This window comes from Drosophila elegans, unplaced genomic scaffold, assembly GCF_018152505.1.
Source record: "Drosophila elegans isolate 14027-0461.03 unplaced genomic scaffold, ASM1815250v1 contig_208, whole genome shotgun sequence".
Taxonomy (NCBI): domain Eukaryota; kingdom Metazoa; phylum Arthropoda; class Insecta; order Diptera; family Drosophilidae; genus Drosophila; species Drosophila elegans.
This window is the reverse complement of record NW_024545578.1, coordinates 6197255-6211701: the sequence shown is the minus strand read 5'-3', so window position 1 is coordinate 6211701 and position 14447 is coordinate 6197255. Positions and strand designations below refer to the sequence as shown.

General features: G+C 40.5%; 6 protein-coding genes across 6 annotated transcripts; 3 read left to right on the top strand and 3 right to left on the bottom strand.

The window, feature by feature from the left end:
• The first annotated feature begins 30 nt into the window (after positions 1–30).
• On the top strand, positions 31–1906 carry LOC108146361 (COP9 signalosome complex subunit 1b). The gene is made up of 2 exons (XM_017272338.2): positions 31–189; positions 262–1906. Exons 1-2 carry the CDS (start codon positions 157–159, stop codon positions 1786–1788), a joined length of 1560 nt encoding a protein of 519 aa, XP_017127827.1. The 5' UTR covers positions 31–156; the 3' UTR covers positions 1789–1906.
• On the bottom strand, positions 1862–3288 carry LOC108146362 (corepressor interacting with RBPJ 1). Its single transcript, XM_017272339.2, has 2 exons — positions 3105–3288; positions 1862–3028 (listed from the first exon to the last, which is right to left on the bottom strand). Exons 1-2 carry the CDS (start codon positions 3174–3176, stop codon positions 2018–2020), a joined length of 1083 nt encoding a protein of 360 aa, XP_017127828.1. The 5' UTR covers positions 3177–3288; the 3' UTR covers positions 1862–2017.
• A 321-nt stretch (positions 3289–3609) lies between these two features.
• Positions 3610–4430, top strand: LOC108145740 (gametocyte-specific factor 1 homolog). Its single transcript, XM_017271303.2, has 2 exons — positions 3610–3858; positions 3914–4430. The coding sequence occupies exons 1-2, from the start codon at positions 3682–3684 to the stop codon at positions 4262–4264; spliced, it is 528 nt and encodes a 175-aa protein (XP_017126792.1). The 5' UTR covers positions 3610–3681; the 3' UTR covers positions 4265–4430.
• Positions 4431–5358: 928 nt separating this feature from the next.
• LOC108146524 (60S ribosomal protein L26) lies at positions 5359–6103 on the bottom strand. The gene is made up of 2 exons (XM_041708372.1): positions 6035–6103; positions 5359–5973 (listed from the first exon to the last, which is right to left on the bottom strand). The coding sequence occupies exon 2, from the start codon at positions 5958–5960 to the stop codon at positions 5511–5513; it is 450 nt and encodes a 149-aa protein (XP_041564306.1). The 5' UTR covers positions 5961–5973; positions 6035–6103; the 3' UTR covers positions 5359–5510.
• Positions 6104–7021: 918 nt separating this feature from the next.
• On the top strand, positions 7022–12034 carry LOC108146388 (short/branched chain specific acyl-CoA dehydrogenase, mitochondrial). Its single transcript, XM_017272382.2, has 4 exons — positions 7022–7179; positions 7251–7359; positions 10294–10772; positions 11186–12034. The coding sequence occupies exons 1-4, from the start codon at positions 7144–7146 to the stop codon at positions 11807–11809; spliced, it is 1248 nt and encodes a 415-aa protein (XP_017127871.1). The 5' UTR covers positions 7022–7143; the 3' UTR covers positions 11810–12034.
• A 28-nt stretch (positions 12035–12062) lies between these two features.
• LOC108146389 (ninjurin-1) lies at positions 12063–13162 on the bottom strand. The gene is made up of 3 exons (XM_017272383.2): positions 12912–13162; positions 12242–12396; positions 12063–12189 (listed from the first exon to the last, which is right to left on the bottom strand). The coding sequence occupies exons 1-3, from the start codon at positions 13159–13161 to the stop codon at positions 12064–12066; spliced, it is 531 nt and encodes a 176-aa protein (XP_017127872.1). The 5' UTR covers position 13162; the 3' UTR covers position 12063.
• Between the last annotated feature and the right edge of the window lie 1285 nt (positions 13163–14447).

The window sequence follows — 14447 nt, the reverse complement described above, 5'->3', positions numbered from 1 at the left end:
ATAACGACTTGATTGTCCACCTCTAGTTCGCACCGGTATATCGATGCCAAATACTTTGCAAATCGTTTTGAGAAAATTAATTGACAAAAACAAAAGCAGATTTAAGCGAGAATTTGTGAGAATTTCAATTTGATTTTCATAGGAAATTAAAGCAAGATGCCCGTGCTGCCAATGCCACCACTTATGCATGTAAATAGCCATGAAAAACTTTATATTTGGTAAAATGTAGTCAATGAAAATTGTGTATTTCTCAAACAAAAGAACGCTGTGGAGCCGATGCAAGTGGATGCGCCGCCAAATGAGGACAATGAGAACAACGAGGAGCAGCAGATTGTGGTGGAGAATCCCAGCATTGATCTCGAGGTGTACGCCAATCAATATGCCGGGATCGTAAGACTGCATCGCCTGATGTTTGTGGCCGATGTGTGCCCAATCTTGGCAGTGGAGGCTCTGAAGATGGCCATTACCTATGTGCAGACCACCTACAACGTCAATCTCTACCAGGTGCTGCACAAGCGCTTGAGTGACTTGAATGCCGGTAATGCTCCAGTTCCGCCTGCCAATGCTGGCGGAGATCAGGCAGCCGCAGCAGCTGCAGCTCCTCTGCCCGATATCGCCGCCCAACCAGTGGCCCAGGCTCAGGGACAAGCACAGCCCGCTGGCGAGAAGGATGCCTTCGCCTACGATGCCGTATGGGTGGACACAAAGATGAAGAAGGCGGCGTTGAAGCTGGAGAAACTGGACTCCGATCTGAAGAACTACAAGTCGAATTCGATCAAGGAGAGCATTCGCCGGGGTCACGATGATCTGGCTGACCACTACCTCAGTTGCGGCGACCTCACCAATGCCCTGAAGTGCTATTCCCGGGCCAGAGACTACTGCACCAGTGGCAAGCATGTGGTCAACATGTGCCTAAATGTCATCAAGGTTTCCATCTATCTCCAGAACTGGGCCCATGTGATGAGCTACATATCCAAGGCGGAAAGCACTCCGGACTTTGCCGAGGGCTCCAAGGAGGCCAATGCCCAGGTGCATACTCGGCTGGAGTGCGCCGCTGGTCTGGCGGAACTGCAGCAGAAGAAGTACAAGGTGGCGGCCAAGCATTTCCTCAATGCCAACTTCGATCACTGCGACTTTCCCGAGATGATCTCCACCAGCAATGTGGCGGTTTACGGTGGTCTCTGTGCCCTGGCCACCTTCGATCGACCGGAACTGAAGCGCCTGGTCATCGCTTCCACATCCTTCAAACTGTTCTTGGAACTGGAGCCCCAGCTCAGGGATATTATATTCAAGTTCTACGAAAGCAAATATGCCTCCTGCTTGACGCTGCTGGATGAGATCAGGGACAATCTGCTGGTGGACATGTACATAGCTCCCCATGTGACCACGCTGTACACCAAGATTCGTAACCGTGCGCTCATCCAATACTTCAGCCCCTACATGTCGGCAGACATGCACAAAATGGCCATGGCCTTTAACTCATCGGTGGGCGATCTAGAGAACGAGGTGATGCAGTTGATATTGGACGGGCAGATTCAGGCGCGCATCGATTCGCACAACAAGATCCTGTACGCCAAGGAGGCGGATCAGCGGAACAGCACCTTCGAGCGGGCCTTGATCATGGGCAAGCAGTATCAGCGTCACACCAGGATGCTCGTCCTACGGGCTGCGATGCTCAAGAGCCACATCCACGTGAAGAGCATTTCCAGGGAGGGCGGCAGCAACCACGGCGCCGAGCTCTGCGTCTCCGCCGGATCCTCCACAACCCCTCAAATTGCCAGGATCTAGGCAAATTGAATAAGCACCTAGTAAACAATAAAGTCTTTAAAGTATGTATATCACACTCTGGCAAAATAAAGAGTTTTAGCAAAGCTATTCATTTTTAATAAAATATAATGAGACAAAATATACATTAACATGTAATTTATGAACTCCCAAAAAGGTATTACAACAAATATCTAGTTTAAAATGGATACAAAATGTTCAAAATTTATTAGTGGACAATACAATGATAATACTATCGCCTGGAATGCTCCCGGCGCTCTTTTTCCCTTCTCCTATCTCTGCTGGTTGATCGCGAGCGATCTCTGCGATGCCTGCTTTCATCCCTTCGGCGCTGGTGGCTATGCTCCGATTCCCTGGACCTCTGATGACCATTTCGTTTGTCATCTCTGTGGTTATTTTTGTGAGTGTCCTCGGAATCGCTGCTGTCCGAGGATGAAGAGGAGGACGAACTGTCGCCAACCGAAGATTTTCTTTCCTTTCTGCCTGACTTGTCCTTTTTCGATTTCTTTTTCTTGCTCTCTTTATCGTCTTTTTGCTTTTTGGATTTTTTCTTAGAGGGTTTTTTGATACCCTCGCCCTTGCGCTTCATACGTTCGATCTTCTCCAGCTTTTTTAACAGCTTTAGCTTTTGTTTCTTGGACAGGGATTTGAGGAAGACAAGCTCGGGATTTTGTTGATTGGCGTGGGCCTCCTCCTCGCCATCGCTGGGCACCAGTTGGTGTTGCTGTTGGATGGCCTTGATGCTCTGCAACTCCAGCGCCGATCGCTTCATCATTAGGCCATCCTCCTTCATCTGCTCCTCCAGCACATTCTTGGCCATGATGTCGCCGGCCTCGGTTTCTGCATGCAGTTTGCGTGCCTCGCTCATGGAAATGCTGTACATGGTGCACTCCTTGTCCGTGTTGATGTGGCCCCACTTGTGACACTTGAGGCAGCGCACGTTGCGCACCTGGATGCCAAAGGGCTGGTCCCGGATCTCGGTGTCCCCCTTGCAGTAGGACTCCCTGGGAGCGTTGTACTTCCGCTGCCACTCGAACTTGTACTCCGGCTCGTTGTCGTCCTTTTCGCGCTCTTTTCGCACTCCTGGCGGTGGCTCGTACATAAAGTTGACACTCAACTTGTCCTTGCTGTCCTTGCTGAGCATCGCCTTGTTCTCGTGCAGATTCTGCTCCTTTTCGTACTGATTGCGCAGCTCCTCCTGCTTCTTTTTGTACGCCTCCGCCTGCTGCTCCGCCATCCACACCTGGAGAAGATTACTTCGTTGTTAGCCCATCACCTTAGAAGATACGCATTTCATCAGGATCCTGTAGGTCACTTACCCTTTTCAGATTGTCCCTGGAGGCGGGGTGGAAGAATTTCTTACACATGTAGTTGTTGAAGCCCTTGCCCATCTTGCTGCTTTGTTTTTAAACTACTTAATTGCAGACAAATCGAGGATTTTTCGATTTTTATAAATGTTTTCCAGCTGCCTTGTTTATTAGTACGAGTCAGTGTTGTAAGATGTACTAGAGATGAACACAAAACAGTGTTTGTAAACTAAATGTCGTTGTAGAGATATCGGTAAAAAAAAACAATATTTTAAGATATTGGGTTGTTTAAAATGTTCTTTATTTAAAAAAACAATAGCTAAAGAGTTTTTGTTAAGAAACTAACAATTTAAACATAACATAAGATGTAACTTGTTGATTGGCATTGTTCATATATAAAATATAACCAGCTGCGACCCATATCTAAATAATATATTTAAGAATACAAGTCATTGAAAATCTAATCTCAAAACTATCGGTTATTATTACCTTATTACGATGTTACCCAACACTTTTTTAACACAGCGCCAGCCTGTCGTGAAATCTGAAACTCCTAAAAGGTTCTGGAAGATCAGAAAAATAAATAAATATGGATAACGGAGACGAATCGGATATGGTTAACTGCCCATACAACAAGGAGCACAAAATGTTGCGCAAGAAACTCCAGCAGCACATCCTGAAATGCCGTGTGATCTACAAAGACACCGTGCAACTGATGATATGTCCCTTTAACAAGGCCCATTTGATACCGGAGCCCGAGTTATATGTAAGTATGATGCTGTAAAGTAAGAAACCTTACGTTAATTCTCATCCTTGCCTAGCAACACACCAAATCGTGCGAGGATCGCAAGATTATAGTCCAGTATCAGACGAGTGCAGCTGCTGTACTAACGGAGGACACCAGACACGCCAAGATTGAGTCCGAAGAAAACTGGGACGACGACGAAGATGTGCCGGATTACAATCCGCAGGTCTATTGTTCCCAGGCCAATATAGTGAGGGAACCGAATGGACTGTTTCCCTCACAGCGAAAGGCTTTTATCAAAGAGGAGAACCGTCGTAAATTTGGCGACGATTACAAGGAGGAGAAGAAGCCACCAAAGGCCAAGTCCCGTGTGGAGTCCCGTCCCGCTCCATACGATCCCAGGATGCATAACTCTAGGCGCCACTAGTTGGAATCTATCAAGTTATCCTTCAAATTTCAATCTCAAAGCAAAAACCAAAGCTTATCAAAGTGTCTTTTACTAACCTCACAAGTACAAACAAAAATCAAAAATCAACATGTTGAATCGCCAATAAAAATGGTTCAGATTTCAGTGAAACAAGAATCAAAGAAAATACAGCTTTTAAAATTATAGGAATGTATAGGAAAATCGCGTTCGATATAAAAGTAGTGCCTTATTCTTTATGAAAGTTTCAGAACTCTATTTTCCTGTTTTAAGCGTGAAAACCTTTTAGGATAACAACAAGGTTAAGCTTTAGATTATTCGTAGAATAAATGTTTGTGGTCTGGACATCGATTTAAACGCCCAAGAAATCATTAAAATGTTAATATAAGCATTCTGAGCCTTAAAAATTACTCTTCGGTGGACTTCATATGATAAGACTGTTTTATCTGAAATTGTATTTCATCTAAAGTCGATTGATAAAAAATAGAAGAGAGTACTATTTTAAAAGTTTAACTTTAAAAGAAACATAAAATTCATCGATACACCAATTAATATTGTCAAGATAGTTTCCTAATAAAGTTTAAACACACTTTTGAGGACTTTTAAGAGTGTAGCTTTTAAATACACATTTAACAGATTAGTATAAGGCATTATATATTGGAATATAAGTTTCGAATGAAGGGATAGAAAGGAGGATATATTGCGGTATTGTTGCGTGGAAAGGCAAATAAATGATTTAGTTTTTAGAATCTAATAAGAATTGGCGAACTAAGTCTACTCTCATAACAAATGTGTCTAAAATAATTTCACATGTATTGATAACCTTGCACAGAGCGCGGGCATATACTTTCTCAAATAGTTTCGTCTAAAAATTTGTATAGTTTTTAGCCACTGCAATTAGGATTTTTTGAACCGTCACTTTACCAAAGCTTTTATAATTCCAAATTGAAAAACTTGTTTATAAAGATTTATAATCTGCATAAACCAAACCACATGGCTTGCATGGAAGCTTACAAAATGCTATTTAGTTTAGGTAGTTTATCTAATCACGACTGATTTTAAAACTTAATCCGTTTTAAAGGAAAACGCCATTAGGATCCATTTGCGAAAATCAACTTTTCTTTATTGTAAAGAATGCGTCGCTTTCCACACGCGATTTTTTCAGATGTTTTGTTTTTTACACTAAGCGTTACGGTAAAAACAGTAAACAGCGACGAGGGCGGTCCAGTTGTGAGCTTTTTCCGGCGGTTTACGCGGTCTCCATGGGCTGGGCGGCGGTCTCCTCGGTGTACTTGCCCTTGTCCTTGCCGAGAGCAGCCAGACGGCCCTTGCCGCGGCGCTCCAGGATGGCCTTGCGGTCCTTGTCCAGCTTCAGCTTGACAATCAGCACCTTGCTGGGGTGGATGCCCACGTAGACGTTGGTGCCGTTGGCGTTCTCGCGCTGGATCTTCTCGATGTAGACGACGAACTTCTTGCGGTACGACTGGACCACCTTGCCCACCTGGTTGCCCTTGAAGTGGCCGCGGATCACCTGGACCTCATCGTCGCGGCGGATGGGCATGGAGCGCACGTTGTACTTCTGGCGCAGCTCCTTCGACAGCGGGGCGGACATGAGGCGCCGGCGGATGTGGGAGGGGGCCTGGAAGTGGCGCTTGCGGTTCTTCCTACGCGACGACGAGACGTGCGGGTTCTGCTTCATTTTGCTGTGCGGACTGCAAACAAAAATGCACAATTTTAGGAAATTAAGCACGTGTTTTGCTTAAATTGCTCAACTGCGACTTCTCCGGAAACGAAGCCAAAAGAAAAGGAAAGAAGAAGAGTTGCTAGAGGTGAGCAGCAATAAGTGTGGCTGTGTTGGCGAGCATAATCGTGATTTTACGAGCAGGCTGCTCCCATCCCTGAGGGCCGTTCACCCACTAAAGAGATAACATATTTATTTCTTTTAAATACTTTTGCCCACATCCTTGCAGGGTTTGCGTTGGGCGTTACACTAAAGAAAGAAATTATCTCTGCGCTATGATTGCATTCTGAAATTGAAATTCTCCCTCTAAAGGGAATTGTATGAGTGTAAAGCGAAAACACAAATTTAATTCAAAAGAAAGGCGGGAACTGAATTTCTGGGAGGTTGAGAGATGACAATTGGTTTTTTACCCAGTTGTGTTATTTTAATTAATTAAATGTTTATTTACATATAGTGTTAAACTTTTATTCTTTGCGATTAGTATCGATCTCTCTTGGTTCATCTCTAGATGAGGAAACGTCAAAATCGAGACCTGCGCTTTACAACACTTGTGGGGAGTGTGTCTTTACTAATCCTGTGACTTGTCACCACTGTTACATTTGAATTTCAAAAAAAAAAATTAAATTGAATTTCAATTGAAAAATTATTCAATTGAGAACGTATAGGGTCTGTACAATGTTTGGCTCCGCAATAAATTCAACATACGAAATTGATATTTTGAATTTGAAATGGAGTTGGAAAATATGAACGCATGAATGTATGCTTAAAGTAAACTTTTTAGTCCCCAAAAAAAAAAATAACTGTAATAACTTACAACAAATTAATTTTAATATAATGTCAAAAAATAGTATAAAATTTGGAGTCTTATTATATTTTAACTAATTTAATTTGTGTACTTTGGCTTACCACCGTTCGTTAATGCTCTAACCGGCTGTGTGTGTTGAACTTCAGTTTGGGTGGTGAAAAGCTTTTTCAAAATCTGGTTGCTCTTGTCTGGCGATCGTGTCTGCTGCTGGAGAATGGAAATTCAGTCGCGTGTGAGCAGCCAACTGTTGCCGTTGTCTCTGGGGATCCGGTCCAAAATCCTAAATAAAGTCCAGTTTGGCCCCTTGATTAAATTAATTTTTCCACTACATTCAAGATGATGAACAGCCTGAAGAGACTGCCAGTGCGCATGGTAAGTTGGCCACGCCCCCTCAATTCTTACTTTGGCATTAACTTATTTAACTTGCTTTACTTATTTTTTAGCTGGTTAATTCCGCTGCACGTCAGCAAAATGCTGCGATGTCCTCGGCAACAGGTCTTCCCCCACCCCTTACCTTCCTTACCGACGATGAGAAAATGATGAAGGAGACTGGTGAGTTTCGCCCTTAACTTATGTAGATCATCAGAATTCAGAGTGATTTTACTCCAAGTGTAGCCCCATTTCGATAAGCGTGTTTTTTTTTTCCATGCCGAATTTTTAGATATTTTTATGGTGTTTAGTTGACTTGCCTGTTACGTAACTCCAAGCATCGCCTCATTCATGATGCTCTTGTTGTTATTTATTAATATTTTTGCATTTTACCACCTAACTAAAGTATTGCTGCATTATTGGTTGTATTTGTGTTTTTCGAGTTTTATATTTCTGCTGATAAGGTGTATTTAGTGTGGGGAAAATGTGGCGTGGAGGAGGCCGCTTGCCAGATAAGCACATTTTTATTTGGATAGTGGAGCTAAAATGTCACTTAATATGATGTTTGCTCGAATATTGTTAGGTGCAATTTTTCTACTTTCTACGACCAAGTAATCTAATAATTTTCATTGGCCGTATTAGCATTTTCTATAGGAGAGCGCTTAATTAAATTGATTTGTCTAGCGTGTGCGCCAATATTATATAATTTGTGATACCGGTTTATTTCTACATTATCAGGTGCCAGAAAATATGTTAAAGAAGAAGTAGGTCCTAAAGAAAATATTACAAAATGTTATTTATTAAAAAAGTATAAAGATTTTTAGTCCCAATTAAACTTTGTACTACAATTTTTGATAAGAGAAAATGTGTTTGAGAAAATTTATAATTTTTGTTCTATTAAAAACTTTTGCGAAAGAAAAACTTAAAAGTGTAAAACTATCAAATAACTAAAATTAAAAAAACAAACAAACAAAAATATTAAAATAAAAAATAACAAGGAAAAATACTTTTTAAAATGCTCAAACTAAATATGTCTATATGTATATCTAAAAAGTCGTTAAATCGGTGAAGTGTCGGATGAAAAATAAATGGTTATATTTTATTTCCTTAAAAATGTATAGATAGTACTTTAAAAGCTGCCAGCTGGCAAGTTCAAGGTCTAACCTTATCACAAGCTTTTTGTTGCTTATGTTAAAATTTTCCTATCACCTTAGTACCGACTTTTCTTAAAATATATTATATATTGGTTTCAATAATTGTCCAAAAAGTATAAAATCACTTCCAAACACGTAAAACTCACCTCAGTTGGGGATAAGGGAAAAAGGGGGTGGGTCTCTCACACACACTTTCATGCGGTCTAAAAATAGCTTTTTGTTACCGCCGCCGCTCAACTTTGAATTTCGTCGCTGCTTTTTTTCGGCTGGCGGTGGCGTTCCTCGTTGAGTTGCCGGTAAAATAATGGAAAAATTTACCAAAGCGCGAGTTCGAGTTTTGGGATCCTAACACGCCTTTCTTTTCTGCGGTATAATAGTTAAAGCGTGGGTGGTATATAAATATCCTTACATTTTTCACAGGTCAGTCAGCTGTTTGGTTCTGGTTTTATACGTCAACCGAATAGCGTTACACTTGTGATAGAGCATTAAATGCGACTGAGCCACGCCCCCTGCCCACCTGTGATCACTGTTCTAGTGATCACGCCGGACAATCAGGGGCGTGGCTCTTGGTCGGGCGCCCTTTCCTAGAGAGTTGAATTAGCTGAGTGGGCGGATCTCGTCCGCCTGCAATCCATCTAATTCCTAGTTGGGAAGGTTACATTTTTTTCTTTTAATAATTTTATTTTTCTTCGTCCCGCTTATCAATCACTCAATTGGTCTCAATCTATATGGTTTCCTACATATATAATATACACACAAATATTCCCAATGGAAAAGTAGGTGTCTATATGGTCTGACTGTTGCGCAATCTGAGCTGAATGCAAAGTGGCCAAGTGCATAAGTTAAAACTGGTTTTATATTTTTTCAAATTGCTTTTACTATATGAATCTGTACAGTTGACACTTGTACTTTGAGTTAAATCAAAAAAAAAGTTTACGAACAATAGTTATGTTCACACTTAATTCCATTTACAAAATTAAAACAACTACTAATTTCTCAGATTCTTAACAATTTGTTTATAAAAAGAATGCTTTAAATAGATAACGTTACCTTTTTCAGAAGCACCTTATTATTATAATTTTATATGTATTGCTGGCATTTATATTAGCTTCGAGAAATTGGTATTTAATAAAATGTGTTTTATTTATTTAACAAAAGTTGAAAAAAAGGATAAATGAAATTTACCATCGAGTCCATTGGGACACGTCACATCTGTTATAAAAATGCTGGGCAAGCCCATATGGTTGGAAAACTAAATGAATATACAAACTTCGTCAATTATTTATGCGTTTCTCATGAAAAGTATGTAATAGCAAGGAAACATATCCGAATGTATGCAAAATGGCAGGAAAGTCAATAGAGAGAGGGTGTTGAAGGTGTGAGAATTTGGTGGGTGTGTACCAGTTGTTGGCTTTCAAGCGGAAAAACAATGTCAAGAAGCAAAATGCTTTAAAAAAAGATCAATAATAAATACGCTGAGAGAATAATAGACTATCGAAAAAGACAGCTGCGAAAGCCCCACGCGATCGGAGAACTTGAAGAATCTGTTGATAAAAAAGACACACGCACCACTCACACAAAGATATTTTATCTGATACACAAATGTATATAGCGAAATATCTGAGCTTATACAAACACTATAGACCAACAGCAAACATCGGGCCTCTTAGAAGAAAAATAGGTAGAAAAGAATAAAAAGCAAAAAGCTTAAAACACGATTTTTTTAAGAAAACGTGCATTTAAATGTTCTTCAAAGCTTTCACAGAACTTTTTTGTAAAGCTATTCTAACGATCGTTAATTGTTAATGTATTTGAAGAATAAGCTACACATGTAAGCTTTTTTTATACTGGCTTAAATTTAGAGTTGAAATTATATAGATTATGATTAAAAAATGCAATGTGTTCTTTTTTAATTTTAAATATAATTTTTCATATAATTAAACTTGAATCCTTTCAATTTCAGTTGCCAAACTGGCTCAGGAGCAGATTCAGCCCTTGGTCAAGAAGATGGACCATGAGCACAAGTTCGATCCCTCTGTGGTGAAGGCCGTTTTCGAGAACGGTCTGATGGGCATTGAGATCGATACTGAGCTGGGAGGCAGTGGCTGCAACTTCATGACCAACATCATCGTGGTGGAGGAGCTGTCCAAGATTGATCCCGCCGTGGCCGCCTTTGTGGACATCCACAACACGCTGGTCAACTCGCTTATGATAAAGTTCGGCAATGCCGAGCAGAAGGCCAAGTACCTGCCCAAGTTGGCCCAGGAGTATGCTGGCAGCTTCGCCCTGACTGAACCCGGCGCAGGATCCGATGCCTTCTCCCTGAAGACGGTGGCCAAGAAGGATGGCTCCCACTACGTGATAAACGGCTCCAAGATGTGGATCTCCAACTCCGATGTGGCCGGAGTCTTCCTAGTCTTCGCCAATGCCAAGCCTGAGGATGTAAGTATTTAAAACAACTTTAGTAATTTTGTAATATTTTTCATCACAAGTTTTATTTTGCAAAGTACCTTTTTTATTTATTTTGTTTTTATATGTTGTCTTATAATATAATTTTAAATAACCTAATGATATTCTATAGACTTCGTATTAATCTCATTTCTTTTTTTTCGATTCCATAATATTTTCCAAAGCTAATCTTTATTTTTAATTTAAATGATTGCCATCTTATCGCTGTGAGATCAAAGTTCACTAAATTGATAATTGTTGTATAAAAACGATCTAAGCAATAATTTAAAAAATAAAAGTTTTAATTCCATTTTTTTCCTATATTTATATTTAATAAATTAAAAACCAGTGCCTCATCTATAGTCATACCGAATTGACTACTAATATTTATGGTACTTTTATTGCAGGGCTACCGCGGCATCACCACCTTCATTGTGGACCGTGACACCCCCGGACTGATTGTGAACAAGCCGGAGGATAAGCTGGGCATCCGTGCCTCCGGAACGTGCCAGCTGACCTTCGACAATGTGCGCGTGCCCGAGGAGAATATTCTGGGCACCTTCGGCCATGGCTACAAGTACGCCGCTGGCTTCCTGAACGAGGGTCGCATTGGCATTGCCGCCCAGATGGTGGGTCTGGCCCAGGGTACCTTTGATGCCACCATTCCCTATTTGCTGGAACGCAAGCAGTTCGGAGATGCCATCTACAACTTCCAGTCGATGCAGCACCAGATCGCCACCGTGGCCACCGAGATCGAGGCTGCCCGTCTGATGACCTACAATGCGGCTCGTCTGCAGGAGCAGGGCGTGCCCTTCCAGAAGGAGGCCGCCATGGCCAAGTACTACGCCTCGGAGGTGGCCCAACGGGCGGCCATCAAGTGCGTCGACTTTATGGGCGGCGTTGGCTTCACCCGCGATTTCCCCCAGGAGAAGTACTACCGTGATGTGAAGATCGGAGCCATCTACGAGGGCACCACCAACATGCAGCTCAGCACCATTGCCAAGTGCATCAAGAAGGAGTACTCCGGTTAGGAGCTGTAGGAGCTGTAGTCCTAATCCTCCACAGAACACCCCCCCACACAAGCTGAGATATCGTACGTCAGATACGTCAAGTGCATTTATGCGTGGGAACCGCTGTAACATTTTCTGACGGCCATCCGTTATCGGTTCTCTCCATGTTACCTTAGCATTTACCACATAGTTCTTTCTGTTATATTGTATAAAATACAATTAAAATATATACAAATATAAAATATATTTAAAATGTATTGGGAAAGGGATATAGTTTATCTTCCATCGGTTGTCGTGAAGGCCGCTAGCAGTATGTTGATCACTGTGATCATGAAAACTTCCATCACCAGCAGATCGTTGGTTCTTTCGTAACTTCGGTTTTTAAAACGCTTCAGTCGTCGCTGTGTGGTTTTCTTTTTAGTGGTTTGGTTTACAAATATATTTCTTACATACCTTGAAGATTAGCATTATGCCAACTAATAGTTGGAGCGCCAGGGAAGTTATCACCATAACCATGCTGTATATGTAGGTGGAGGACTTGTCGTTGTAAGTGATCAAGAAGCGAAGCTGATTGGCATTTGCAGAAAGCAAAGCTATATCCATGAGGCCTACAGAAAGTAGGGCAAAAATTGTAATGAACCGACATAAATCGGTAAACAAATGTTTTTAAAAACTGCAGTTCTACATATATATTAGCCAAATGATTTAAAATAATTCATTCGCTGAGTGCTTTCATAAATTAGCTTTAAAAAGTAAGGGTATTACACCAGTAAATAGCGCAGCGATCAATAAGTATATATGTTCTTGTGACATTAAGAGTAAAAAATAAAAAAAAATTAAAAACAAAAATATATTTCGGTACTCTCTAGAAGAAAAGTTAAACTATCCGTATTTGTTCGCTGTTATTTTGCACCCCTAATGAAAAGATTCATAACTTGTTTGCTTTATTTGTTGTATTCGGCTCCTCTACCGAAATTAATTTTTGTTTTTTATTTTATGTGCATGCAATGATTCACTTATTATTTTGCATGGGACATAAAATAGCATTCTGAATTTTCTTCCGACTTAAAATATTTCACAATCAACAACAAATAGATTACGTATTTAATTAAGAAGTGCTTACCCTCAGACACGTTTTTGTTTGTAGCATAGCTATTCCCTCCAGATAAATCGCTGGAAAATTTCTTTTTTGTTCCCTTGGATTTCTGCAATTCACTGGTGGTTTTCCTTTCCTCTTCATCCGTATCCTTCACCTGTATATATTCATCCGAATCACTTTGTAAACCGCAACATGGACCACTGGTTGTGCTAGTGAAACTTTCCCTTGAGCTGGGGGAATCCTCTAAAGATATTTTCACCTCGTTGCTGTCCATTGTTCAAGTGTTCATCAAACAATAAGCACTTAAATACTGTTATTTCATTGAATGCGAAAAGCTTTCCTTGCTTTTGAGTAAGTATTTAAACTTATGTGGTCTGCGGTTCACCAAAGGCGATAAAAAAGGAATGACACTGACCCGACTGGACAGTCAGCCCAAAGAAAACTGGGGCATCAGCCGACCCGAAAAGTATCTCATGGGTTGAGATACTTACTAAATAAGTTTGCCTTAAAGTATGCTAGGGATACTTATTTAAAATGCTTACCAAGTGGATGTGTAAAATGAATTTTAAAATATACATGCAACTGAAAAGAGGTGATTTAGTTTTGTTTGATCACCCCCACCTCAAGAACCCTTTAGTTTTATGCTTTATATAGGAAGCCATAAAAGAGTGACAAAACCTAAATAAACAAAAAACACAGAAATAACTTTGAGATGTGAAAGCTAAATCTGCTGCTTAACCCGACTTACAAAGCTTTACCCACATTTTCTGCACTCTCTCCTGACTTCATATTTAAAGAATTGACAGCTAAATCGATGCAACATTTTGCAAGTAATTATAGATTCTTGGTCAATAAACTTTTAAACTTAACAGGCAGCTGTCACAAGTGTTCCAGTGTCTCATAGCAAAAAAGGAGGTAAGTTAGAAAAATTCTGATTCAAATGTATCCCATAGAACTGTCAACTTTTAATGATTACCTTCTCTTATAATTTAAGTAATATTCTTTGTTTCCATTGATATTTGCTAATTGTATTAGCTTTTTGGCGTATACGTAATATTTTATGTTTTGTGGAAACGTAATTTTTTGTATTTATGTTTTCAATTGGTAAAAAAAATTGTAAAAAAAAATTGTTAAACGAAGGTATAAACATTTGTTTTGCAAATATTTGTATATTAAAAAATAAAAAGGATAAGAGATATCCTTAATATTTTTTTAAAGGTATTTATGTTAAAACTCGCATTTTAGAACAGCCCTCGTAAGTCGTGTCGCATTGCAGGACTGAAAAGTCACGCCACCCTCTCGTTGCTTTTGGCCATAAAAAAGTCAGCCGGTCTGCGGCTCTTATCCTTTGGTCCCTATTTTCCCATCCCTTTCCCATTGCAACCAATACCAAAATCGGCAGACACAATTACTCTCTCTTAGCAACCTGTCTCTCTCTGCCGGGTTTATGCAGCACGTGTAGTTTGTTTAACACTTTGTTCGTTGTTTGTTATGACTGGAGCTGGCGCTCTCACCCAAATTTCGCTCTCTCCATGGAGCTCTCTTACACTCAATGAAACC

Coding starts and splice junctions, on each gene's coding strand:
- LOC108146361 (XM_017272338.2), top strand. CDS start 157: ATGCCCGTGCTGCCAATGCCACCACTTATGCAT. Junction 190..261: donor CAATGCCACCACTTATGCAT/GTAAATAGCCAT, acceptor CTCAAACAAAAG/AACGCTGTGGAGCCGATGCA.
- LOC108146362 (XM_017272339.2), bottom strand. CDS start 3,176: ATGGGCAAGGGCTTCAACAACTACATGTGTAAGAAATTCTTCCACCCC. Junction 3,029..3,104: donor CCAGGGACAATCTGAAAAGG/GTAAGTGACCTA, acceptor AATCTTCTCCAG/GTGTGGATGGCGGAGCAGCA.
- LOC108145740 (XM_017271303.2), top strand. CDS start 3,682: ATGGATAACGGAGACGAATCGGATATGGTTAACTGCCCATACAACAAG. Junction 3,859..3,913: donor TACCGGAGCCCGAGTTATAT/GTAAGTATGATG, acceptor ATCCTTGCCTAG/CAACACACCAAATCGTGCGA.
- LOC108146524 (XM_041708372.1), bottom strand. CDS start 5,960: ATGAAGCAGAACCCGCACGTCTCGTCGTCGCGTAGGAAGAACCGCAAG.
- LOC108146388 (XM_017272382.2), top strand. CDS start 7,144: ATGATGAACAGCCTGAAGAGACTGCCAGTGCGCATG. Junction 7,180..7,250: donor AGAGACTGCCAGTGCGCATG/GTAAGTTGGCCA, acceptor CTTATTTTTTAG/CTGGTTAATTCCGCTGCACG. Junction 10,773..11,185: donor CCAATGCCAAGCCTGAGGAT/GTAAGTATTTAA, acceptor CTTTTATTGCAG/GGCTACCGCGGCATCACCAC.
- LOC108146389 (XM_017272383.2), bottom strand. CDS start 13,161: ATGGACAGCAACGAGGTGAAAATATCTTTAGAGGATTCCCCCAGCTCA. Junction 12,397..12,911: donor AAACAAAAACGTGTCTGAGG/GTAAGCACTTCT, acceptor TACTTTCTGTAG/GCCTCATGGATATAGCTTTG. Junction 12,190..12,241: donor GCATAATGCTAATCTTCAAG/GTATGTAAGAAA, acceptor AAAACCACACAG/CGACGACTGAAGCGTTTTAA.